The sequence below is a fragment of the Zingiber officinale genome, chromosome 3B (assembly GCF_018446385.1).
Source record: "Zingiber officinale cultivar Zhangliang chromosome 3B, Zo_v1.1, whole genome shotgun sequence".
In the NCBI taxonomy this organism is placed as follows: domain Eukaryota; kingdom Viridiplantae; phylum Streptophyta; class Magnoliopsida; order Zingiberales; family Zingiberaceae; genus Zingiber; species Zingiber officinale.
In genome coordinates, this window is record NC_055991.1 from 22,444,360 (window position 1) to 22,457,064 (window position 12,705).

At 34.4% G+C, this 12,705-nt stretch overlaps 1 protein-coding gene across 2 annotated transcripts; it reads right to left on the minus strand.

Moving 5' to 3' along the window:
• Positions 1-2,211: 2,211 nt before the first annotated feature.
• On the minus strand, positions 2,212-7,833 carry LOC122056173 (putative disease resistance RPP13-like protein 1). 2 transcript variants are annotated; one of them, XM_042617999.1, is made up of 5 exons: positions 7,699-7,833; positions 5,909-5,967; positions 2,848-5,803; positions 2,699-2,745; positions 2,212-2,622 (listed from the first exon to the last, which is right to left on the minus strand). In XM_042617999.1, the coding sequence occupies exons 3-4, from the start codon at positions 5,632-5,634 to the stop codon at positions 2,722-2,724; spliced, it is 2,811 nt and encodes a 936-aa protein (XP_042473933.1). In that variant the 5' UTR covers positions 5,635-5,803; positions 5,909-5,967; positions 7,699-7,833; the 3' UTR covers positions 2,212-2,622; positions 2,699-2,721. The 2 variants fall into 2 exon arrangements, with proteins under 2 accessions (XP_042473933.1, XP_042473932.1); XM_042617998.1 differs by having other exon boundaries at positions 2,848-5,967.
• Between the last annotated feature and the right edge of the window lie 4,872 nt (positions 7,834-12,705).

A 12,705-nucleotide genomic window follows, 5' to 3' on the forward strand; every position in this document is an offset into this window, starting at 1 on the left:
GCGACGCCGGTTAGGTGCAGTTAGGGCATGGAGAAGATGAAGAGGAGGGGAAGGAGATAAGGAATCGGGAGAAGTAAGGGATCGGTGCCAATGAGGGCTAAGGCACGCGACATCAGGTGAGGGGAGAAGTAAAAGAAAAACAAAAAGAAAAAAAAATCAAACTTTTCCTCGAATAAATAGGGTAGCCTAAATAGACTTTTCCGGGCCTAGTTTTATCCCTGTAAGCTCGTCCATACGATCTCTGAAAATTTTTAAAAAAATTTCGAAAAATTTCGAAAAATTCTCTCATCATTATTCACTATTTTTCGGTATTTTACATATATGTTTATGAATACAATTGATTAATAAAACTTTTCCAAAGTAAAATGTTGAAGATATAAAATATTTTTGTAATTTTTTAAAAAAATTTTGATGGGCCTGCGGGTTGGCCCGCGAAACCCGCAACCCGCAACCCGCCTTGGATTGGGTTGGGATGGAAATTTCCCAACCCATCAAGTTGACGGGTTGGTCCACCCTGCCCCGTCAAATGATTGATCCGCCACAAGCCGACTCATCCCGCTACGGGTTCGCCCGTTTGACAGCTCTAGGATAGAGTCATAAAGGGGATTTGTTTTTTTTAACAAATTAAATTTAGTTTTAATCATGGATGTTATTTTATAAAATCTTATCTATTAATTTTCAATATCTCTCAATTCTAGCCTTCTCTTTATGATGCCATCTCATTTGATCAATAAGAATATCAATTAGAATTTTTTTTTGTCTTATCCATACAATATAAAATAAAAATGCTTCTCTTGCTCGTTAAGATTGGAGAAGATAAACCACACATAACACTAACATGCTGATCTGATTGGTGCTGCTACTATACTCCTTAATTAAATTTAAACATTGATGTATTCATCCATATTGTGTCTGATAGAGATAGAAGATTTTCTTATTTTTGAGTGATAGTGAGTTAGATATCTTTACTATTTTGTTTCCTAGATAGATATTAAGTTTTAACTTTTATTTAGATGTATTTATGGTCATAAATTGTTCGATTTTATCTTTGTCTCTATTCTATTATTTACAACAGTTATGGTTTAGATAATGAAAGATATGATTTATTTTTTATGATGAAAAATATGATTTATTTTTTCTTTTGCTCTGTGCTTAAAAAAAGCTCTCATTTAATTCTTGATAAATGATAATGACTGATTTGGTCTGAATGAAAAAAGATGAAGGATTTTTTAAAAAAAAATAATGTCAAAGGTCTTAAAAAAAAATTTCCGCCTAGGACCTTAAATAGGCTTGAGCCGGTCTTGGTCTTAGTTGTACAACTTTTTGCATATGAGGAACAAGATATCCTTATCCCATTATAGATAGGAAGTATGACATAGATGAAGAAATACACTATTTACATTGAGTACGTTTTAGGCAATTCAGTTAGTTAGTATTAATAAAATTAAGTATAAATCATGTATGACAACTGAATATGAATAAACAATAGTTATAATAGACGATTGTATAAATTCAACCCAGGGTAAATAATAATTCTAGTTGATGATTGTACTGAAATAATTTGTTTTCATAAACAAAACTTGATGAAGTAGCTAAATGATATTGCTTAAGACAATTCAATAACATAAATTTCAAAAACACATATATTACTGAAAAAATAAAAAATCTTTGGAGATGAAGATGGATTCTTTGATATTATCCTAGATGAGTAATTTTGTAGATGGATGGAAGCTTTGTACCAGAGGAAGATCATGCGACTAGACGAAGCATATGTGAAACTAATGTGGTGAAGGTGAGAAGAAACTAATGTGGTGAAGGTGGAGCCGGACCTTTCGGGAACAATGTGTTTTAGACGTTGAAGCTTCCGAGAATAGAGAAGCCGGTGAAGGAAACAAACCAGACTTCAAAACTGTTAGAGAACAAAAATATAACGCAATGGGTTTGTTACCACTGCAGTAATAAGGCCGTGTCAGGATTCTGCTTTAAGATGAAAGCGGCTTCTTCGTCTTCGTCTTCGTCGATGCACTTCTTCGGATTGATCAGAGATGATCGAAGAGGGAAGGGAGGGATACTTCTTGGCTGAAACGAAGCATATGTGAAATAAATTGACGAATTAAATTCAATAATGGCAATCTCAAACATGAATCGGATCGCGGCTAGCTGAACCAGACCAAATTAATTATTGTCCTTTTCAAGCCATATTGAACCGTACATATGCTGTCATTGAACAAGTGACTTAAGTCGATCTCCATTTCTCAGCAATTCGATGTAGATCCAGAGAACACAAATAATAATTTATAATATACAGTATAATTCAAACAACTTACACTGGGAAAACAAATAAGTAGCTTAAGACTCACAATGTACCATCCAAAGTATACAATCCAAAGTAATTTACAAGTTTAAATATACAATCCAAAGTATATATTTATTCTAAGTAAAAAGATAAACAATCTTTTTCCACAAAAGAGTAGCTTTAGACAAAGAGATGCGAATCTGCAGACAATACTAGAGTCCGAGGATAAAATTATATATAGATAAAAGCAATGCGACATCAAACACCAATAAGATCTAGTGGAAATACATGCCTTTGTCAAATTATACCAATTCCAATCAAGCGACCTTCAAGTAGAAATAAAGAAATAAGTACATTTATTTGTGATGATATTATAAAATCCACCATTAATTAGTTACTAACCTTGATCATAATTGAGAAAACAATTAGCCATTGAAACCTCGTTGATCCTGCCCATAAAATAAAATAGCTGTATAAGTTTTCTTTTTCCCAACAGTATTGAAAAGCATACATCAAGCTAAACTAAGAAAACAAATAATCAGAGGGCTTACAAGGGCGACGAAACTTCCAAACTCATCTTTTATTTGGTATTTGTATCCGTCCTTACTTAGCAATAAGCGTGCTTCTCGATCGATGCTATGAATAATAACTTTTGGAATTTCTTCAATAGTATGCCAATTTTGCTTCCCCGTACGGCAACTATCAAGCAGGACTAAATTGCATCGCATGTACAATGTCTGCAAACTATGCAAAGTCGCATTAATTAGGCTTGATACCCATGGGGGAAGCTGTTGTATTTCTGATGGGAAAATGACTTCCAATTTCCGCAACTGCAGCATGCCAACCTTCTCCACATATTCTAAATTTGGACAGATTTTAATTTTCAAAAACCTCGTTGGGGGAAGGAGGCTACTTTTCAGCTTTGGACAGTGGAGGAAGTAACATTGTTTCAGATTCGGAAACAAATTGAGGTTCCTTGCATGAACATCCTGTGCCTCACGCAATACCCAGGATTCCCAATTGGGCATGCTTGTGAATTTTAGATGCTCAAGTTTTGGGAATGCAGGCGTTGTGCAGCCGAGGAATTCAGGTCCGATACTCCTGATTGCTTCTCCTCCTTCAATGTGTAGGTGTTTAAGATTGGGTAGTTGGCCCAATGGAGGGAGTACCATACATGATGGAAAATTGCAAAGCCACAAAGTTGTTAGGTCAGCAAATGAATCATGAGTTGACACCATCCAGGCTGGAAACTGTCGACCAGGAAAATTGTCGATCCAAAGATCTTTCAGGGTCTCTGGAGGACTGAGTTGGTTGCATATCCTCTCTCCCTCAGTGATTTGCTCCTCATTGTTTTCAATATTGATTGTCCATACAAGTTTCAATCCCCTAAGAAATGGTTTGTTTGCAAGCACAGTATGTCTGCTTCCTATCGTTCTTGCCCTTTCCAATTTATATATTGACAAATATCTTAGATTGCACAAATATTGCAACTCGTCCAAGTCACAACCTCCATCCATCTTGCTCATGGAGTCACAATGGCCAACAAAAAAACCATCCAAAGTGTTGAGATTTTTCAACTTCCCAACTCCCTTTGGTACATGGGTGAGCGGAGTACTGACAATTTGAAGGCACCTCAAATTGCTCATCCTTGTGATGCCCTTTGGAAGCTCATGCAGTGATTCACACTCTGACAGGTTCAAAGTTTGCAGGTTTGCAAGACACTCAATGGATTCAGGAAGTTTTCTAATCTTTGTTCCACATAGATTCAAGTATTTTAAATGTAACAATTTCAAAAGAGAATCTGGAAGACTATCTATGGATGTGTCATGTAAATCTAAGACTCTGAGACGTTTTAAGCTTTCAAATACATGATCCTCAATCCGCTTGATTTGAGAGCAATTTAAGAGGTGTAGAGCTCTTAAACACTTTTGCTCTATAATCACATTGGGAAGCAATAACACATCACCTTGATTTGAGATGGACAAACGACGAACCTTTGTTAAAGAAGTTGTACTTGTGAATTGTGTATCATTAATGATAATCCCTTCTTCTTCCATTAGCTTTTCCCCAAAAGATCGTAAAACATCATGCATAACAAATACTCTACCATCTAAAAATCTAGAGTCAATTTGCAAAAGGTTTCTTGCAATAAGTTCCTCATAGTAGTTCTCTGCTGTATCTTCCATCAAACTATTTGATTGTTCAATCACAAACCCTTCAGCCACCCACAATCGGATTATGTCCCACCGATATGATATGCTACGGTAGAAAGCACAACTAAGAAAACATTGTTTAAGGTGACAAGGTAAATCCTCATAGCTCAAGTATAAAGCCTTCAATAGTTTATCTTCAGTCTCTTTCATAAACCATGAATCACTTTCAACAATTTTTTTCCACTCCCTCTTAGTCCTTTCCTTGTGGAATAAAACACCAGCCATCACTTTAATTGCTAGAGGAAGACCATCACATTTTTTGACAATTTCCATACCAATTTCTTTCAATTCAGAAATCATTATATCCTCCCCATCTCCAAAAACAATCTTCCTAATGAATTCCCAACCACTGTCATCGTGCATTTTCTTGACATGGTGGACAAAATCAGCTCTCATTTCTCTTGCCACATCTTCATGCCTAGTGGTAAATATGATAGCAGTCCTACAGGAACCGTTTAAAATGGGATTTCTGATTAAATCTCCCCATGCACTTGCACTCCATATATCATCTAGCACAAGAAGCAAACTTTCTGAAAGAAGAGGAATAATTCTACCTTCAACTTCTGCTCTACTTTGAACTCCATCATCATGTCCTCCTACACCTCTTAGTATTTGTTTGAGTAGCTCAATCTGAGAGTAATCCTTGGACACATGTAACCACACTCTGTTAGGAAACTGCTTTTTCATCATTTCATCATTGAATATTTTTTGTGCTAAAGTGGTCTTGCCTATTCCACCCATCCCAGAAATTCCAAACACACTACACTTTTTTTTGTTATGCTCTATCTCCGAAATTAAGTTTTGGGCAGCATCTATTATTTGTTTACTTACAATATCCTCGGCCACATGTGTAGGAGAGGTAGAAGATGACATTTTTACTATGTTATCTTGGAGGCCTTCATTTCTGTGCTCTACTAATCTGGGTATAACTCTTTTTATTTCATCAAGTCTATCATTAACTCTTTTTATTTGATTCCAAATGTTTGTGCGGAACTTATAACACTGAAAGCAAGATGAAAGCAAACTGACCGAAGAGCATACTCCTGAAGGAGCAAATGGTTGAGCTTCCAAAAATCTTCCACCTTCGACCATGCAAAGATCAAGTATGTCTTCTGCATCATACATGATATCTTTTAATTCCTTTACCCAATTATTGATCACAGGATCTCTATGTCTTCTTTTTTCTGCATCTTGAATATAGGGACTGATTCTTGATAATTTTCTATGAAGCTTCTTAATTTCTTCTTTAACCTCTAGCACTTTGCCTATCTCTCCATCGAGAAAATCAGATAATCTGCCAAGGTATCTTTTAACAAAAAAGTCTAGGACCACTGCCATATCTTGAGATGAATGAATCAACTGCTCAAGGCCATATTAGAATTTGTACCGGAATACTTACCGCCTATGCTTGCATTCTTATCAATTTTTATTTGCCCTTATGAGAAAAAGAGAGCACCTCTATATCATAAATTAATGGTCAGGAAATAACAAAAATACTTGTTAAGATAAATTAAACATCTTAAATGACTTTTATGCAAAAGAAATATCAGAAGAAGAATTTATGGGGGAAAAAATCGTATTGGATATATCTTTTTCATGAGAAAAAAATTATAAGATTATACAAAAGATGTAAATGAAAAATTTTCAAATCTTAGTAACATCTTTGGCATTCAATAAGAGTTGGGATAGTGGCTAGCCAAATTTGCATAACAATAACTAATTAATTAAATATTACTGACGGTATAAATGACTAACTGACTATGCAATTATACTATTTATTTTTAATTTTATAATTTCTCTAATAAATCATAATGAGAAAAAAATAACTTCTAAAAATCTATCTTTTTTAAATAAACAAAATCTCAAAAGGGCCTTAAAAAAGGATAGAGATCCTCTGCTCTAGGATTCTGATATGCTCCTCCTTAAAAATGAAAGTTTTTTCTTTCTAACTTATATTTATTTAACGGATGCATGGTAGTATATTTTAGTTAAATAAAATTATAAATTATTTTATGACATTTAAACTTATTTAAGGATATGATTAATTTTATTTTATAAATTAAAATTTTATCAATGGAGATTGTCAAATTAGTTTTCTTTAAATTTAAATTATTTTTTTACTTTAATTGGTTATAATTATTTACTTATTTTGTTAAAAATTTTTGAAAAATTATAAATAATTTTCCTATGAATTTATGGATGTGGCATTTTTTATAATATTAATATTTTTTAAAAATGTATTGTTTTATAAATTTAAATAAAATTTATGTTTTTACGAATATGATTTAGAAATTTTAAATAATGATTTTATTAATTATATTTTATGAAAATTTTGATTTTTATCCAAATGTCTACATATCTTTTTTCTTATTTTTTAAATTGAAGGGTGTCTTTTGATTTTTACCTTAACTGAATTGATAAATTAAAATTTTCTATTTATTTGGTCATATCCAATAATTAAAATTTAATTTATGTAAGATGTATCTTTTTCATCTGAATAATTCATAAATATATGGAAAGGATTTAAACGTAAAATTCTTAAGTCAAACAAATCTTATTGGCTACATAAATGACTAATTCAAAATGCAATTGATATAGTAGTTATGTCCGGTTCAATAATTCTCTAGTAAATCTAAAAAAATATTAAAGTCCAAGATAAATTTAGAAATTTACATTTACATTTTTTTATGAACACGATTTTTTTATTTTATAAATTTAAATCTTTTTCTTCTTCGTGAGATTCTCTAGTTGGATTATTCTATCTTATAATTTATTTTTTATTAAATTTAAATAAAAATTATAGATGTATGAACATGAGAATATAGATCAAAATTTTCTGTTTTATTTGTTTCTATCCAATAACGGTGATTTCCTTTCCCAAAGGTTCACCCCTTCTTTTCTCCTCTTTCCATTTTGATTTATAAGCTCATGTGTAGAGCTACCAAGCCGTAAAGAAGAGGGTCGACAGAATAGCTAAATGGTATTGAATTTGCTCTCATATTCTTCCAGAATTAAAAGAAAAAGAAGTTTGCATATGATCCCTACTTTTCTAGCCAAAGCTATTTGCCTTCGTTATCTGCCAATGCCCAAGTTTATGCATACCAGATATTGAACTGATCGGGCATATATATATATACGAGAAATAAGTGATAGTTCAGTAAAAGGAAGAGGAAGAGGAAGTTAACATACCTTACTGCTTGAAGTTTGTAGCATAGAGCTGCTGCGTCATCTTCTAATTGCTCATCAGTTGATTGATAAACTGATATATATATATATATAGATAGATATATATATATTAGAGATGTGCTTAAAAGTATGTTTTTGGTCCAGCATCATTATATTCTGAGCTTTCTTGGTGGGAGACTGCTGTAAAAAGAGGTCAGTCGTCCACTGATGTAGAATCAGATTCGGATATAGATGGTAACAGATTCCAGCTCATAATACACAATTTGAGGCATTTATTCCAAATCTACTGGAAGAGAAAAAAAAAAACTTGCGTCCTCCGAACCATAAACGTTTAAGAAATTCCAAAAACTAACACTACACAACAAAAAAAAAAAAAAAAAAAAAAAAAATCAATTTGAATCAATTTTACGATGATTTTTTTTAAAAAAAATCATTGTAAAATTAATTTACGACAAAATCTGTAATGAAAAAATTTTCATCGCAAGTAAGCTGTTGTCAAATTCTACGACAAAATAACGTATATTTGTCACAAAATTTGTAACAAATATTTTTTTAGCGTAAAATTCGTTGTAAATTTGCAATGAAAAATAATTCGTCGTAAAATTTCATGATCTCAAATCTACGACGAAAAGGAGCAACTCTTTGGGTTATGCTCAAAGAATTCATTCCCAATATCCTTCTCCCTTTCAGTCCTTCACTTGCCTCTAGCCATAAATCCAAATTATTACCAACAGATGCTCAGATCCTTTATTATTATCACTAGCACCTGAAATTCTCTATGCTAGTTCTAACTCATCATATTTATCTTGTGTTGTAATGATACAAATTAAAATAAATTTACAATAACAATAATTGACCACGCATATACACTTAATTAGATACAATATAGACACATATAATATAAATTTAGAATGGATACATAATTAATAAAATCCAAGTTATAAATTAAGTTCCAAGATAAATACAAAGTCTTAATAAATTTAGCTCTATCCTCGCTCCAAGTCTTATTTTTTTTTTATAAATGTGCGGATGAAAGTATCTATGAATGCAGACTCCATTTCCTTGGTATAAAAAAATACTATTAGAAATAATGAAATAGTTTGAAATAGATTAAAAAAATAGTGGGAGAGTTATTAAATTACCAATAGTAAGTCCTGGTGCGACTGGCAAGAGCGGTAAATTGCCCTGCATAATAAAAACAACAAATATACCTTTCTCAAACTATCGGTTTTAAACAATTACACACTTAATATAACAAAATTAAAAAGAGTACGAGACAATAATTTTACTTGGTTGGAAATCAGAGGATTGTTACTCCAAGGAAAGTCAGCTCACTATGAAGACCTCCTTCTCAAACAAAACTTCGGAGGCGAATAAGCCTCGTACACAAAAATGAAGCTCATAAATGAAAGACAGAAAGAAACTCGAAGTACAGAGTGTGTTGTGTCAAACAAAGAGGATCAGAGCTCTATTTAAAGTTCACTGGTTGAAACTGACCATTTGCTGACATGGCACGGTCCGGGTGCTCGAAATCTCTCTGGGCGCACCCAGCATGGCAAATCTCATCTTCTTGCAAACAGCTACGCAGCGGACTTGGGATAAAGTTTTATCCCACTCTGGGCGCCCGGACCAGCTCCAGGCGCTCGGACCCCTGCAGATGTTGATCCACAATGTTGACGAGTCGAGGCACCCCGACTAGCCCCAAAGTGGTCCGGGCGCTCGGACGGTTCGGGCGCCTGGACGGTTCGGGCGCCCGGACGGTTCGGGCGCCCGGACGGTTCGGGCGCTCGGACGTGGTCCGGTTGTCCAGATCAGTCAGCTTCGCTGATTGCTCCGGCGCCTTCTTCTATCGCTTGGGTGATCTCGACGGGTGAAAGTGTATTTATGATGCAGACTCCTCCATTATCCATTTGCATCTATACTCATCGATATTGATAGAGCCCCTCGTATATGTTGTAAACGAGTCTTCAGAATTATAAGATTGATTTGTTCTGTTCTGTTGACTCCTTTGTTTGCTCTCCTCGGTTGCCCAAAAATTGGAGATCCTAGTCTAATTTTTCTCAGTGACATAAGGTAATTTTTCCCCTAGTCTTAGCATTGTAACGACCCACCTTCTTTACTACTTTCTAAGGTGACCGTTACTTAACTATTAATTCTACTCACTGGTGTTACTTATGCTAATATTAGCAACACTTAAATTTGTCACGCCCTAGAGAAGTTCCTACCGAAAAATTTCCGGCAACATGTCCCCTGTACCGGTGACAATATAAGCATATATACACAAGCAAAATAATACCATCCACGCAGTTTAATAAATCAGATCATGCAAGTAATGAATAGCGGAAACATAATGGCATACAACTTCTTACTCCAAAATTTTATTATCAACCTAAATAAAGAATTAATCTAAACAAATTCTTAAACTAAGTCTCAAGGCTTCTATAGTCCAGGCATCACACATCCATCCGCACCTCCTTGTCACCTTCCTTGACTATAGCTTTTCCTTTCCTTTATCTACAGTAAGAGGAAATGCAATCTATAAACAAAATTACTTAGTAAGCGCTATCTAACTCACAAAATCTCGATATGCATGTACATATATCTATAACATAAACTAACTGAATGCTTACTGAAAACTACTCATGCTCATCTAATAGTAAAAGAATCATAACAAACTGAAATGCTAAACATGTAAAGCTGTTCATGCTCACCTACTAGCAAATAACAGTAAGTTAATCTAAATAACATGCTAGCATAAAAGAAAACTAAACTTGCTGATTTTAAAACAAAGTGAAACTTATTTCATCTGTTCTAAACTTATTCTTTTATTTCATTTGTTTAAAACTTATTCTTTTATTTCACTTGTTTAAAACTTATACTTTAATATTTCAAAATAATGATCAACTTCTCTTGGGCCCAGGCGTAGTACCATCTTATGCGCGTTCCCTAATAGGTTGGGGTAGCGAGCCACCAATCCTAAAAGAGCAAACCTTGGTTTACCAGGGCCAAGACCTTGGAATTGGACACCTGGATTTGTTTAATGACAACCTCGGAAGTCGGGTACTAGCCTTTTCAAAGTAAAATATCTTAATTACTTCTTCTTTAAATGCCTTGACATTTTAACAAGTACCTTGTGTGCCAAAATCCCTAAAGTCTTGACTTTGGGATCTACTTAAGGCCTTGGCTTTTTTCTTTCTTTTCTTTATCTTTCTTATACTTGTTAATACTTTTAATTAAAGAATGCTTTGTACAAAACTGTAATGCTTAAACAGAAATTTGCATACAAAGCTTAACATGAATCTGCATACAAAGCTTAACAAAATCTACATACTAGCTTAACAAAAATCTGCATAAAAATCTGCATACTATGCTAATCAAAATTCTGCATACTGTGCTAATAAAATTCTGCATACTATACTAATCAAAATTCTGCATACTATGCTATACAATTTCTGCATACTAGGCAAACGCAAATTCTGCACTATAATACTTAACCAAACTGCACTATAATCTTTTAAAAACTGTACTATGAGCTTAACCAAAAATCTGCATATGATACTTAACAAATATTCTGAAATCAAGCTTAACATAAATCTGTATTTAAGCTTAACCAAAAGAAATCTGCAGAACATTAAATTACACACTTTAAGAACTAAACTAAAACCAAAGTAACCTACGGCATATTCACCAACAATGTGGCATTGTACACACCTTGCAACTAATCAAGGATTTGCTACTGAAAACCTAAAAGCATAACTGTTCATCATGTTCTGTAACAAAGCATACCATTCTGCTGTAAGCTACAAAAACCAACCTACATGCTTTAAAAGAAAACTAAACTCTTTCTTGTTCCTTGCCCAACAACAGGAATCCGAAATCTGTAACCCTTCAAATTTACTGATCATGCCCATAAGAATTCATGAACAAAAGGATTTGAATCCACATCTAAATTCCCTTAAGCTTGCTACGGCAGCAATGACAAGAGAAAACCAAAAACCCAGAATTTCTCTAAGGCAACTAAACTGTATAGCAAACTCTAATACAATTTAAACTTCACAGAAATCTCCAAAGCAACTAAACTGCACAGCAAACTCTAATACGATTTAAACTTGATAGCGGCTCTAATCAAACGGTAAGGGAGAAACTAAACTACATGCTCAAAACTAACTACATGCTCGAACCATTATATGTTCAATACTCAATAACAGATTCCGAAATCTACAAGGCCCTACATGAACCGATCATGCCTAGTAAGGTAACAAACAGAAAGGGTTTAAGTCGAAATCTGAGAATACTAATTACAAGGCTTGAAGGAAATCTAACCCACATGCTTGAACTGAACTAATCCTTCTCTTTCTTTCTTTAGGGTTCACGGCAGCAAGCAAAAAAAACAAAACCACCAATCTTTACCACATGCTTCGGAAATCAAGAACACAAAGATCCGAAACCTCAATTCACAGCAGCAAGCTTCAAAATCAACTAGATCCAAATCCTCAATTCACGGCAACAAGGAAAGAAAATCTCGGAACTACTCTTACTGCAGGTGAGAGCGCTTACAATGTGTTCTTGAACTCACAGCCGAAAAGAAAGCTTCTAGGGTTCGGATAACTCGAGTTTTCCGGCTCCTCTTCGTGCTCACAGCTTCTCCTCGACGAGAAGATCTTAAGGAGGTAGAGAAAACCCCTCGGAGAAGCTTGGCCGGCCGTCGGAAGACAATGCCCTAACTCCCCTTTCGTTTTCGCCCGAAGAGAGGCCGCTGTCGTGCACGAGAGGAGAAGAGAGGAGAAGATTTGGTTCGGGAGAAAATAATCCCTAAGTTCTCTCTTTATAACTAGGGTATTCTGTTATGGGTTAAGATTATTTCGCTTCCCTTCTTATCACGAAATACCCGCTTGAGCACTTGGTCGGCCGGATCCGCTTAAGGCTTGGATCAGGTCGGAGGTCTCCGGGTCGAGCCTCGGCCCGACCATTTTTCGCAACCTTTTATCTAGGGTATTTCTGTTCCCTACT

Bases quoted from the DNA above. Each gene is read 5' to 3' on its own strand.
- LOC122056173 (XM_042617998.1), bottom strand. From the start codon at position 5,847: ATGGCAGTGGTCCTAGACTTTTTTGTTAAAAGATACCTTGGCAGATTA. The intron at 2,746-2,847 runs GTAAGCCCTCTG...TTTTATGGGCAG, and splicing joins TTGGAAGTTTCGTCGCCCTT to GATCAACGAGGTTTCAATGG.